The sequence below is a fragment of the Curcuma longa genome, chromosome 14 (genome assembly GCF_044706935.1).
Source record: "Curcuma longa cultivar G26 ecotype Majalengka, Jawa Barat chromosome 14, ITB_CL_G26_1.1, whole genome shotgun sequence".
Lineage (NCBI taxonomy): Eukaryota > Viridiplantae > Streptophyta > Magnoliopsida > Zingiberales > Zingiberaceae > Curcuma > Curcuma longa.
Genome location: NC_133874.1, coordinates 5,677,200 through 5,691,488, shown reverse-complemented (window position 1 = coordinate 5,691,488; position 14,289 = coordinate 5,677,200). Strand labels below are relative to the sequence as shown.

General features: G+C 41.7%; 2 protein-coding genes and 1 pseudogene across 5 annotated transcripts; 2 read left to right on the top strand and 1 right to left on the bottom strand.

The window, feature by feature from the left end:
* The first annotated feature begins 606 nt into the window (after positions 1-606).
* Positions 607-1,179, top strand: LOC141844806 (F-box protein At1g67340-like; annotated as a pseudogene).
* A 4,197-nt stretch (positions 1,180-5,376) lies between these two features.
* Positions 5,377-10,963, top strand: LOC141844899 (RCC1 domain-containing protein RUG3, mitochondrial). 4 transcript variants are annotated; one of them, XR_012603201.1, is made up of 8 exons: positions 5,377-5,900; positions 6,378-6,517; positions 8,474-8,668; positions 9,132-9,260; positions 9,463-9,618; positions 9,702-9,899; positions 9,974-10,087; positions 10,926-10,963. XR_012603201.1 is itself a non-coding variant. In XM_074732872.1 (7 exons), the coding sequence occupies exons 1-7, from the start codon at positions 5,377-5,379 to the stop codon at positions 9,994-9,996; spliced, it is 1,362 nt and encodes a 453-aa protein (XP_074588973.1). In that variant the 3' UTR covers positions 9,997-10,133. The 4 variants fall into 4 exon arrangements, 3 of the variants coding, with proteins under 3 accessions (XP_074588973.1, XP_074588972.1, XP_074588974.1); XM_074732872.1 differs by lacking the exon at positions 10,926-10,963 and having other exon boundaries at positions 9,977-10,133; XM_074732871.1 differs by lacking the exon at positions 10,926-10,963 and having other exon boundaries at positions 9,974-10,133.
* On the bottom strand, positions 10,176-13,939 carry LOC141844897 (vacuolar-sorting receptor 6-like). Its single transcript, XM_074732869.1, has 12 exons — positions 13,620-13,939; positions 12,851-13,540; positions 12,309-12,397; positions 12,159-12,228; positions 11,999-12,082; positions 11,830-11,906; positions 11,428-11,509; positions 11,211-11,293; positions 11,050-11,113; positions 10,846-10,974; positions 10,659-10,762; positions 10,176-10,568 (listed from the first exon to the last, which is right to left on the bottom strand). Exons 1-12 carry the CDS (start codon positions 13,924-13,926, stop codon positions 10,467-10,469), a joined length of 1,881 nt encoding a protein of 626 aa, XP_074588970.1. The 5' UTR covers positions 13,927-13,939; the 3' UTR covers positions 10,176-10,466.
* Positions 13,940-14,289: the final 350 nt, after the last annotated feature.

The window sequence follows — 14,289 nt, the reverse complement described above, 5'->3', positions numbered from 1 at the left end:
TATGATCCTCGACAACGCGATTTTTTAAGGATAATTTTTAAAGTTTTCATTATGATCAATTATAATTTTTCGATTTACTTTATCATAAATAGTCGTGGGATTAATTATAACTGTTGGAGTGGCGGATTCCATCTTATTGAAAAAGATTGGAAATTTCGTAGGGCGGAAATGAAATATAAAATATGTAAATACAAAAAGAACAAGAAAAACTAGTGACCAAATCTCGACCGTAGATACTTTAGTCCCAGTCCCACGATCTGCAAAGGCTCAATCAGTTGACACTAAATAAAATTTGTCCAAAATTCAATATCGATTAAAAATTAAAGTAAAATTTTAAAATGAGACTTCTTATTTTTATATTTTTATCTTAAAATAAATTTTATTCTAATATTGTTATAGTTATTATTATTATAATTATTACAATTTCAATTAAATTTAAATATTTTTAAAATAGTATCCTATGTACTCATCTTGATGAGCACCAATAGAGCAATAATAACCAGGGGTGCTTGGTATAAATTTGGTAATGGGAATGATAATGAGTTTCATTGAGGGGTTAATGGTAATGGGAATGATTACTGGATTGATGGTGCTTGATATAGAGAAATGGGTATAAGATTTTACGCCTTGGGAAACAGAGGAAGCGGCGCGTCGTTGATGGCGAAGGCAGCGATTCTATCGCATCCGTGATCGCTGTACTCTCTGGCGATCATTCAATTCGACGGAAGCGGCGGCTCCAAAATCGCCAAGGATCTCCACGTCGACGTCGCGCTGAGCGCCTGCGCGACCTTCTTTGGCCAGCGTGGAAGAATGGGCCGCATCGCCGGGCGACAACGGAGGGAATCGCTGAGGAGACTGCTGCCGCCGCTGCCGAAGGAAGCCCCCTCCTCAGCGACTTTGGCTGGAACTTGCCCCCTCCGGAGCCACACCCAGCCAACCGATTCCTGGTCGACTGGTCTCAATCCTCTCCAACGCGGCTTCTGAAGGACCTGCGCCTCTGCTCGCAGCGCAACTGCGGGTGGCCGGAGACCTGCCGACACGAGTTCCGGCGGTGCTCGGTCTGCGGCGTCGTCAGCTACTGCTCCGGCGTGCCAGGCTCTCGATTGGCGGCTATCGCACAAGGCCGAGTGCGTGCCTCCTGCCATCTTCGTCGCCGACGTCGCCGCCGACACCGATTGAGAGAAGAAGAGGAGGAAGATGGGAGAGCTTAGATGAACGGGGGAGAAGACAAAGGGGGCGACCAAGAGGGGGAGGGAAGAATCGCGGCGGGGCGCGGGGTATCGCTGTCCACGGGAACAAATGAGAATGAGTTTAGCGATAACCGGGATATCATATGGTTATGAAATCAGGGATATCATATCCTTATTTTGATTCTCATTCCCGTCTACCAAACATTAAGAATGGAAATGAAATAGATTTCATTCCCATTCCCCTCTCCTAAACCCACCTACCAAGCGCCCCCTCACTATGGCCTAGTGAAAGGGAAATTAAGTGTGAACTAAGATTGCCTTGATTGTCCAAGAAAATTAAAGTACTTTCGTAATTAATTAAGTATTCATTGATCGATTCTCAGATATGGTGTACCATGAAGGAAAAATAATTTCAAGATATTGATCGTGAAGGACGTGGCCTCCAAGACATAACTGAGTTGGTTACGACGAAGCAGAGTTGCAGAAGACGGTAATACAGCTTCTCAATTTACGTTCTCGTAGATGCTTGTGAAACCGATTATATGGAGTCGTTGGGGTGACGAATTCCATCTTTTTTTACCGAAGTAAAAGGACCTGTCATTTGAACTTCTCAATCTATTTTTTATGTTGATAGTTTATTGTTATGGGTGTTATAACAGAATTTAAACCGCACCGCTCGAGTCCTGTCCACTCGACCAAGCACCGCAAGGAGTCAGCCAAGATAGGAAGGACTCAACCAGCTCAAGCAGACTCCTCAGGCCTCAGAGTCCGAATATTCAGGTCGAATCCAAGCCCTCAGCAGACTCCTCAGGCTGAATCCTCAGGCAGACTCCCCAGGCCAAGTCCGAGTCCTCAGTAGACTCCACAGGCCGAGTCCGAGTCCTCAGCAGATTCCTCTGGCCGAATCCGAGTTATCAGCAGATTCCTTTGGCCGAATCCGAGTCCTCAGCAGACTCCTCAGTCCGAGTCCTCAGCAGATTTCTCTCAGGCCGAATCCGAGTCCTCAGCAGATTCCTATGGCCGAATCCGAGTCTTCAGCAGATTCCTCTAGCCGAATCTGAGTCCTCAGCAGACTCCTCAGTCCGAGTCCTCAACAGACTCCCCAGGCTGAGTCCGAGTCCTCAGCAGATTCCTCTGGGCGAATCCGAGTTTACAATTATAGCTCAGCAGACTCCTCAAGCTGAATCCTCAGCAGACTCCCCAGCCCGAGTCCGAGTCCTCAGCAGATTCCTCTGGCCGAATCCGAGTCCTCAGCAGACTCCTCAGGCTGAATCCTCAGTAGACTCCCCAGGCCGAGTCCGAGTCCTCAGCAGATTCCTCTGGCCACTTAGCAATCTGAGTCCTCAACAAACTCCTCAAGCTGAATCCTCAGCAGACTCCCCAGGCCGAGTCCGAGTCCTCAGCAGATTCTCCTCAGGCCGGCTTAATCCTCAGCAGACTCCCCAGGCCGAGTCCGAGTCCTCAGCAGACTCCTCAGGCCAAGTCCTTCAGGCCGAGTCCTCACTCAGGCCGAGTCCGAATCCTCAGACTAACTCTTGACTTTGAGCCGACTCTTCTCCGTCAGCTAGATTCCACCGTCTTAGCCCAGACTCGACTCATACGAATTTCACCTCTCGGTGCCCTGCTCCATCACTCCCATCCTTTTTTCTGACAGTCTCATATCCCTTAATTATGATCGTCGCCCTGACACCCACGTGTGAAGTGACAATACCATCATATGTCAACGATGGGACTTGTAATCTAATCATTCCATATCCCCTAACAAGGTAATAACTAATGATGGGACAACCGCCTTAATTAAGATGGGATGTGACTTCTCTTCTCTCATATATAAAGACCACTCCCCCTCTGCCCTCAGGTACGCGCGCTCACCCACATACATACAATACATCGCTGCAATTCCTTCTTCTTCATCTTCTCTAGCGGCTGACTTGGGCGTCGGAGTGGTCGCGCCAAGACACCTTCTGTCCTTCCTTCTCACGCTTTCTTTGTGTTCTCAGGTCCCTTCCTTTGGTGTTGAAGACTGGTGGGTGGTGATGTGTCCGGAAGCGGATCTCAACCGGAATATTTATAAAAACAATTGAAACAAAAAAGGTGTAACTAACAAAGATTTGGCAAAGCAAATGGTATGGTTACTGCAAGCGAGATAGTGAATAGTATGAAGTCATCGCCCGCTGTAGGAGGGAGAACTGCGTTCTTTTTCACACGTATTAAATTTTCATAATTCTAAAAATGCATATCATATTCCTATTATATCTGCTTTTTTTTTCACGTTTAAATTGTTCTTAATGACTTAATCTATTTAAAAATTGATTATTCTCAATTTAAGATACGTTAAAAAAGTTCATAGAAATATATTAATTTTAGTTAAAAATGATTCAAAGTTTTCTAAATTTATTAATCAAATTTAGATGAAATAATTTACATCATTCAAAAAATTAAAATTTTAATATTTTTAAATTTAAAAAGTTTTAGAAATTCATTGTTAGTGTTAATTAGTGATTATCGTTGTTCCTTTATAATGAGTTTTTGGTGAATTTTATTGAGTCTTTATAAGTTTTAAAATTTATTATTCTTAATTTATACTATTATATTAGAGCACGAATGCATTCACGATTTTTTCAAAAACATATTAGTTTTGATTTGAACTAATTTATGGTTCTTTAGTTCCGTCGTGTTGTTTCAGATGAAACTAATTAATAAACTACACAATTTGAAAATTTTAAAATTTAATATTTTTTGAATCAAAAAGTCTTGAGGATTAATTGATAGTGTTGATTAGTGAATATCATTATCATAAGATTTATAAATAGATTGTGATAAATTTTATTAAATTTTTATAAATTAAAAAATTTATTACTTTTGAAATTAAAATACTAGAATGTAAGAAGACTCATATAATATATTGATTTTGATTTGAAATTATTTAAAAATTTCTAGATGGATCAATCAATTTCGAATATACTCAAATAAAAATTTGAATATATAAAATTAGAACGGTCAAATAAATCAATATATGACGGAATGAGTCAATTCACGAGAAAATTCATCATGGGTAGGGTGGGGTAAGCCGACCCACTAACTTAAGAGGTTGGAAAATCTCTTACCCACCCTCAATCTAAGGCGGGTTACGGATTAGGCGAGCCAGAGCCAACCCACGGGCCCATCAAAAAATATTAAAAATTTTAAATTTAGATTATAATTTAAACGAGTCAAATTAAAAATTTTAAATTTGAATTACGGGTTAGACCGATCAAGTCCACTAGTCCATTGAAGTTTCTACTTTAATTTTAAATTTTAAAGGAAATAAATAAATTTTCTCAATTCGCGGACCGTCTATCACGGACAGACCCATATAGGTTGAGTTTCATGCTATATTTTTCATGTTGAATGTGTCATGTTGAATTTCATGCTATATTTTTCATGTAGTGTATCATTACTCTAATGATATTAACGTAATGACCATTGATTTATTTTTATAATTTATATATCAAATTATTTCATTTCGAGGATGACTGATTTGAATTATATAAAATTGTGTAGCTTCGTGACTATTGTTCATAATTATCTGATCGAAAGGCAAGGGTTCGAATCCTGACGAAGTCAGGTAATACCCTTTTGCGTCATGACCAACTGCAGTTTCTCGATTTATCTCCTCACAAATGGTCGTGGGACCCGACCGTGTGAGGCCGCTATGGTGGCGGATTCTACCTTTTGCAGAAGAAGAGAGTTATTCGATCGAATTTCGATGAAGATGAGATAATATCTTTTTAATAGTGATTAATTATAATTTTTTGATTTATCTTCTCATATATAATTATGAAGTCGATCATGTAGCTCTCAGAATATAATTGAGTTAGTTACGATAGAATATGTTGAAGTGGGCAAAAGTTCAATTTCGATGAAGTCGAGACAGTCCTCTTCCATCATGACTAATTATAATTTTTTTGATTTATTTCTTTATAGATGATCGTGAAATCGATTATGTAAACCGTTGGATGATAGAATTCTATTTTTTTTACTGAAATGAAATCGATCATGTAAAATCGTTAGATAGTAAATTTTATTTTTTAATGAAGAGTTATTTTTTTATGAAAAAAATTAAATTTGTAAAGTTAGGATATTTTTACGACCGCGGTTGAAAACCTCTCTTAACCCTATGTCAGCCAACCCGCCGTCCCCCCAAATGGCGGCTCTCTTCCGCTCCATCTCCTCCCTCCGCTCTTTCCGCTACCTGTCCACCGCTGCTGAGGGCGTTTCCGCCGCCGGACCTCTATTGTGGAGCCACACCGACGAGGAATCCTGCGCGCCATCGTCGATCGTGCAGGTCCTCTCGTGGGGCCGAGGCAGTTCCGGCCAGCTTGGCGGCGGAAAGGAAGAGATCCGCTTCTATCCGTCCCCCGTGGCCACTCTCCGTCTCCCTTCCAACTTCCACCTTTCACCCATCCAAGGCTGCCTTCCTTCACAGAGCAGCTCCGAACCTGACGCCAACGTCGAGGTGGGGATCTCGTGTGGGCTCTTCCATTCCGCATTGCTCGTTGACGGGAAGTTTTGGATTTGGGGGAAGGGCGACGGTGGGAGGCTCGGCTTCGGCGATGAGATATCTCTGTTCGTACCTTCCTTGAACCCTAACCTCGAAGATGTTCGGAGTATTGCCCTTGGAGGGATCCATTCCACCGCCCTTAAACGGTCTGGAGAGGTCTTCACATGGTCAGTATTGATGTTTATTCCATTTTTTTTTTCTTACCAATGGATAAGTATTACTAGTTTCTAGTATTCTACAAGTTTGTAGGTCTATGTTATTCCGATTCCCTAACACTGGATACATTTTAGTGGATCGGTGTAATCCCTAATTCCTAGCACTTGGATAAGTTATAGATGAGTTAGTGGAATTCTATACATAGGCGTTATTTCATTGAAAAACAAATATATCTATTTTTCAGTTGGTTAATTGTGTTATCTACATTGAGTTCTCAAATTATTACTCTTCCTCCATTTTCTACATTATCCTTTTATTTCAATTCTTCTTCTCTTTCATCCTACATTAAAAGTCATGGTCCTCGGTAGGTATTTTAGTATTTGCTCTGCTTGTGGTTTCTTTTATTTGGATTACTATTCACGAATCCACTGTATTAATCTGCTGGATTAGCAGAATGACGCTGCTTCTTAATTGGGTGAAGTTTTCAGGGGTTATGGTGGGTTTGGAGCTCTTGGGCATTCAGTTTATCATAGGGAATTGCTTCCTAGACTCGTAAAAGCTCCTTGGACGGAAAAGATATCTCATCTTGCTACCAGTGGAGCCCATACGGCTGCTATTACTAGTTCAGGTAAAAACCTATATCTCTCTTTCATTTTTTAAAGAGGTTTGAGTCATCCAGTTCTTGTACTTTTTCTTCCTCCAGCTTCTATTATGTAACATGTTTCCTGATTTTTTTTCCATCATGGCATATGCTGTTTCATAACATCTATCTTAACTTTCTTGTTTTTCTTTCTCAATGACCTGTACCTTTCCTGTGGTTTGGAGAGTGATAAGTGCATATAAGAAGCCAAGAACTGTATAACTTTCCCTTTCGAAGCTTTCTGCAGTTAAAGCTTTTAAAAATAGGATCCTTCCATGCAGTATTCATTAAAAATTATCTGATTGATCCAGTTTGTTCTAGAGGAAGACAATATTAATTCCCCCATTTACTTAGTGCTTGTCTTTATTTACTTTTACACTAGTGCAATTGTCTTTAAAATTCTTGTTACTTATCATTGTCACACTAGCATTTGCAATTGTACTTTGGACTTAAATCCTCATGATTTTGTTTTTGAGTTTTACCCGAAAGATCTGTTACCAATGAAGATATTTTCCATCTTATAAACCTATGATCTTCTCTATGTATTTCTAATGTGAGACTTTGATTGGAAGCTCAACAATCTTCCTCTCAAATGAAAGACCAATATACTCCAATCGAGGCCAACCTAACGTCCGATCTCTTGATCCACCAAACCCTCCTTATCTTGGATGTTCGGGCCTTTTGATCTGTCAAGATTATCTAGTATTTGGTCTAACTGACCTATTAGGACTTCTGCCTCGAGAGTTTATTATACATTTTACTAGGAATCCCCTACCATTATCCTTATGGTCTGGGCCTCCCCTATTTCGGTTTTTTCTGAGGTTTCTCACATGATGCCACATAGATCATGGTTCTGATACCAATTTATGGGACCGATGAAATCAACATATCTCCACAATGGTATGATATTGTTTAGTTTGGGTTTAAGCCCTCATGATTTTGTTTTTGGATTTTATACAAAAAATCTCATATCAATGGAGATATCTTTCATTTTATAAACTCATGATCTTCTCCATATATTTCTAACGTGGGACTTTGATTGTAATTTCAATAACTTAATATATAAGTAGACATTTGTCTTTCTTGTCACTGTTCTCTTTTGTGCATTCTCTAGTGCTTTTAAAATGGTACAGCCAGTGAACCAGTGGTTCTGTTGGTTCCCTAGTTTTTTGTTGTACCTAGGCCAAAATTCAGTTCATCTTGGATTTCTCCTGGATCATACTAGACTAGTTTGCTCCTGGTTCCAAGGTTGATAAGTTGAACTGTTTGGTTTTGAAATGACTTCAATTTTCTCTTTTGTATCATGACTTTGGTCAATATTCTAGAAAATAAAATCTGATGAGACTCACTAATTGAATCCTCTAAAGAGCATGCAATGACGTCCATGGGCTCGATGAAGTTAGGGGGATTCAAGCAAAGATACCTTATACCAAGTCCAATATCTTTGATAGATTATAAATGTATAAAATATGGTAATTTTTATGTGTTTCATTCAATTGTTGATGGTGGTTCTCACATGGGGATTCTCACATTTTGACATAATGAAATCCTTTGGCTGTTGATGGTGGTTCATTCAATTGTTACTGTTTCATTCTAGACACTCTTGGCTTGTTGCTTTATCTGTATTTTCATGTAATGAGTAAATAAATTTCTTAACAAGCAGATATGCAATTTGTCAAATTTCTCTTCAATGGTAATGTGGGTGAGTCTTATATGTAGCCTTTCAGAATGTTTTGGTGTCATATTCTAGATTTAATAAACTAGTGAAAACTGAGATGACTATGGAACATACTAAGTTGCTAAATTGCAAAAATAAGTGTAATGAGAGAGTGGAACATACTATGGGATACATAAATCATAGGAAAATTAATTATCTTTTAGTTTGCCTAAACCTTATCCTGGATTTTCATCTAATTATTTTTGTTTTGCTATGAATGAGTACAGGTGAGCTTTTTACTTGGGGTCGTGATGAAGGAGAAGGTAGGCTAGGTCTTGGAAGCGGTGGAGGTCCTGGTGAAGCTGGTTCTCTTAGCATTCCTTCTAGAGTAAATGCACTGCCTGTCCCTGTTGCAGCGGTTTGCTGTGGTGGTTTTTTCACAATGGCACTTACTTCAGATGGTCATATATGGAATTGGGGAGGTAAGGGCTTTGTAGTGATATACGAGTATTTTTCACTCATGTCATGGTCGACTCTGACTTTTACTAAGCACAAATCAAAGAAAGACCCACTGGTTATAACTTGAATAATGATGGGACTTTTTTAGATAAAATTTTGATTGTTTTTGAATCTTCTGTTATATGAGCCCTTAGACATCTAGCTATTTAAATTAGTTCATGAAGAGGAAGAATGGTTATTAATCTCACATTGGAGTGCATCCAATAGCTTAGACATATTATTTGGAATTTTGAATGTTTGTATGATATTTTTATTGTTTCTTTGGTTGGTAATGTGTTGGTTGATATATACTCAGCTTTGATCTTGCTTTCTCATTGGTTTTGCCTTCATTTTCACTGAAACATGCTCAAACTATTTCCTTCATTTTTTGCTTTTTGTTTTTTGTCTGTGACTTTGAAGAAGAATCTCCTTGATCTTTTTCTGCAGCAAATTCAAATTGTGAGCTTGGTAGAGGAAATAACTTAGGTGATTGGAGACCACAACCTATTCCAGGCATTGACGAACATCAAATAGTTCAGATAGCAGCTGGTGGTTACCATTCTTTAGCGTTGACAGGTAAATCAGTATATGTATTCTCTTATGTACTGTTCATTCTTACTCTTGAAGTACACAATAAAGCCATGGCATCCTGTTATCTTGCATTCGTCTTTGAAATTTATGAACCACGAGAGCAACCTAGGGGTCCGGTCCATATTAAACCCTAATGTAGGGAAACTATGTACATAAATTGCTATCTTATTGTTTTGGGCCTTCTCAGACACTGGGAAAGTTCTTTCATGGGGTCATAGTGGTCATGGTCAGTTGGGCCACCCCTCTGTTCAAAATCAGAAAGTACCACTTGTTATCGAGGCATTGGCTGATGAGCACGTAGTCCAGATTGCATGCGGAGGGTCATCCTCAGCTGCTATTACAGGTGACTGGTTGTTGTCTCCTACATTCTGCTTCCATTTTTTTCACTTTCATCACCTAACATGTCGGCGAACTTGGAAACTCCAGATAAAGGAAAATTATACATGTGGGGAAACGCAAGGGATTGCCAATTGGGCATTCCAGGTCTCCCAGAAGTGCAGCCGCTGCCCGTGGAAGTGAAGTTCCTGATGGAGGATGAGGCATTGGGCCCGCACCATGTGATATCAGTTGCAATCGGTGCATCTCATGCAATGTGCTTAGTTTTGCGGCAAAACTCCAGCATCGGTAAGATTTGAAGACACACAACCCACTTTGTACTGTTTTCCTATTTTTCAGAGGAAAATTTTGCAACTGTGTAGCAGATAAAAGCTTGATGCATTGAAAAGCTGGTGATGCAAGTGTCAAAGCTGAATATCTTACTCATCAGCTACGTGAAGCACATTTATGGTGGGCTATTAGAGAGGAAACCTCTGGTACTTTTTTTTTTCCTTGTTCTATCTTTTCATTTTTGTTTTCTTTTTCACAAAATAATGGAGTTACGTACCTACTCCATTCCATGAGGTTGCACTGTAATGTGCTGTAATACTATAGTCATTAACTATATGCAACTCCCCCACTACAAAGGCAATCCAAGTTTCTTTTACAAACCTTTTATCCTCGATTGTGCATCGACTTTGAAAGTTCACTGCACGATCAAAAGATAGTTTCTAAACATGAAGCATGAAAACTTTTGGCCAGGGTCTGATAGATTTCAGCTCACCTGTGAATCTACATTGACATCTAATTCTGTGACTCAAACAAGAATGACTGATGATGCAGAATTAAGGCACAACCAAGCAAACTAAGCCCTCATTATATTGTTGTATCTTCTCTTAAGGGTTGTGCTCCATTCTTGTTGTTGTCGAGGGGCATGTACTGCGACATGATGGCCATGATCTCAGAATCCATGTGAGGCTACAAAAAGAGAAGATACAAACTGTTGTATTAGAATCGAAAAATTCATGTATTCAAAGTAAGTTTGTTGTTGGAGATTAGGAAACTTACCCTGAGTCTGTATTTGTAGAATACATAGGCTGCTATTACAGCACTGATCACAATTGCTAGCACAAAGAGTGTTACAAACAAGGTGAACTTTGAGGCATTCTTAGCTGCATTTAGGCACAGGACAAGAAATCACAACCTATTTGAAAGAGAATCTGTGTATGTTTCGATACCGAAATGTTATCCTTACCGATGCACGCGTCCTCAGACTCTATGTACACAAGGTCACCTTTGCACTTGCAGTCATAACCTCCCCATGTGTTCTTGCAGATGCATCCAGGACAACTGCAAGCAAGCTTCTCTTGGCACTCGTCGATATCTGAAAGTTTACGATAAGATGGACTTTAACATAGGGATTTCACTCGATAATCAGCACAATTCAAAAGGGAATTACCTTGGCATTCATTCCCATCACCGGAGAATCCATACGGGCAGCGACAACCAGTCAGTTGCGAATCCTGTATGCATTTTGACGAATCAGTTGATCGATAAGTTACTGAACAAGGATGAATTGAAATGGTGATGAAATGATCAAGAAAAGGAATTTGACAGAACTGAGCAAGCTGAGTAACTCTGGTTATCCCTTGTAGCATTCCAGCAACCTCCATTATTAATTGCACATCTTCCAGGACCCACAGCTGAAACCCAACAGGCACAAACAATGGATTCAGTACGTAAAATGGATTTAGATATATAGAGAATTCAGAATTTAAATTTCTATTTTGAATCAAAAATCATTGTCTAATAAAGAATTGCTCATAAGAACAGATACCTATGCAAGAATTATAGCCATCTCCCCTGAATTGGACGTTGTCTACTACAGGGCACTCGCAGACTCTTCCCCTAAAAGTATCCTAAATAAAAGGAACAATGTATCAGTTGATGATGATGATCATATCTTCCTTTCTAAGGAAGTGTCAAAAATGAATTCAATCTGATAATCCGATCTGCAAAATATAGATTTGGGGAGTTTTTGGATGGAGTTGGATTTGGATTAGGTTCAGATTGACTTGAGTTGATCAAATTTTATTATGATAATGATCAAGTATTGAGATAGAAGTGAAGAATTATTTCAATCCGAATTCATCCGATCCATTCGAATTGACACTCCTATTTCTTTCTAAGAAGATGGAGTAAAAATCTCAAATGCCTCAGCTAAAGTTAGTCGTAGTACTTTACAAGCAGTGATATTTAGCCGTGCGTCCTCCCAGCAACCTCCATTCGAAGTGACACACTCATTCGTCTCAATATCTGAAAAACAAAGCAAAGTCAACTGGCCAAAGAACACGATGATCGATGCTTAGTCAACTTGAAACCGGGAAAAAGGATGCAGATCAGTTGACCTGGATTTAAGCAAACAAGAGGCTCGGTAGACTCTTTGAATCCTGCACAGATCGCCTTCAGCACAGCAGTCCTCTCTAACTTCCCTGAAAGTTCCACAAGTTCTTTCCTTTTTAATCAGAAGAAGGAAGCTCTGAAAGACAGAAAGAACGCAATCCAAACCTCGATACTGAACGTTGTTTATCACCAAGGTGGGCAGGATAGTAACATCCCCGCGACTGCCATGGCCGACCTACAAGATCGAAGAAGAAGACGTTAGTTATCGTAAGTTGTATGTCTCAACCGAACGAATCTGAAAATAGAATCAAGAACCTGAAGATCTTGCTCGATGTTCAGGACTTCGTTCTCGGCGTCGGCTTCAGGATCTCCCATACACTTTGAGACCTCCTCCAATGCCAATCCTGATGAACCACATTCAATATTATGAATTCAAAAATCGATGACTCAAAGAAATCGAATCAAATATGTTCAAGTTTGGGTCAATCAAAAAGCTTATAGAGTGTAGTTAACCACATCTCTGGGGGTGGTCGGCCCGGTCCCACGGAAATTTCTCATCGACCACCAGGGTAAATCAGGAAGCGCATATGGCGGTCAATCCCCTAGCATCCTTTGATTGCGTTCTCCATTTGGAGGAAAATTCCTGCAAATACGCCGTAGCTGGGATCGAACCGCGGGTATGCATCAGCCTTGCAGAAGAGAAGGGTTCGAATCCTGGCGAAACCCGACAATACCCTCTCAGGCAATACTGTAGTTTTTCAATTTATCTCTTCACAAATGATCGTGGGGCTGATCGTGTGGGATCGTTAAGATGACGAATTCGCGCAGAAGAAAAAGCTTGTAGCTGTAGTTCTTACCGAGCGAAGAGACGACAGCCTCGGCGCAGAGCTTGCTGTACTTCTTCTCCTTCATGGAGCACCTCGCGTGGTAGTCGGTCACGAAGTCCCACCAGGCCCACGGCCTCCCGCTCGCGTTGGCGACGCGGTGGACGCAGATCTGCCGGAGGTTCTCGACGACGACGTCCTTGCCGTCGTAGCCGCCGCCCAAGTCCTGCTCGGGGTCGGGCGCGCAGTACCGGCCGTTGTTGATGCACTGCGCCTTGCACTCCTTGCTTTCCCGGAAGGCCTCCGGGCAGTACCAGGTGATGTAGTGCGGGGTGAAGAGGGCGAAGCCTCCCTTCTCGAGGATCTGCGCGTTGCCCCTGAAGTCGCCGACGAACTTCACCTGCTCGTCGCAGCGGTCGCCGCACTCGTCGTTGCTGTTGGTCCAGAACTCGTACTCGACCCGCTCGTCGGGGTGCGGCATCGACTCCCGCCAGTCCAGCTTGACCACCACCTCCTCGTCGCCGTTCGCGAGGGCGCCCTTGAGCGTCTCGCCCAGGGATCGGGTGACGAGGGCGGAGGGGAGGTTGATCTTTTCGACGTACTCGTTGTCGCTTTCCTCGGGGGCGTCCATGGTCAGGAGGGGCTCGTCATAGATGTCGGCGACGAGGACCGCTGCAGCGCCGGCCTGCTGCCCGTTGTACGCCTTCCGAGCGAAGTAACAACCTGGAGAACGAAGGTAGTGAAGCAGAAGATTTCAGAATTGATGAACAGAGCACACACGATCGATCGATCGATCGATTACCTCCGCGATCGACGAGGAGAATGACGGGGCGCTTGGACTTGGAATGGAACGGGCCGTCTTCGAAGGCGTCGCAGCCGGTCCGACCCTGGTCGGGGTAGATGACGACGCCGGTCAAGGTGCCGCCGTAGTTGGGCACGCCGAAGTTAGCGATGGAGGCGTCGTGCCGCCCCTTGATCGACTCGGGAGAGAGCACGGCGAGGCTCTCCTTCTCCACCACGAACCTCCCTGACGCCGGCGGCATCAGTATCAGCACGCCGGATAAGACCGCGACGGCGAAGGCGGCGGCGGCGAGCCGGAGACTCCCCATGCTTCTTCCTTCGTCCGAACTAAGGATCAATGCAAAATCTGCGCTTTGGGTGGGAGAATTTAAAGGGAGGGGGAGGAGCGGAGATTGGCCTGTCTACTTATGGAAGGAGGATCAGGACATGAAGAAGAACAGATGATGATGAGCCAGAGGGGAAAAAAATGTGCCGGGAGGTGAAAGTGACGGTTAAACCCGTTGGAAAATCTATCATGCATTTATTTTCTATTTCCGTCCTTATGTTTTTTTAAATTACAGATATTTCACTGTCTGATTTTTTTTTGCCCCATAAATAATTTATATATATATATATATATACACACACAGAAATGCTACACTGCGCGACAGAAAAATATGTGACTCGTGCAC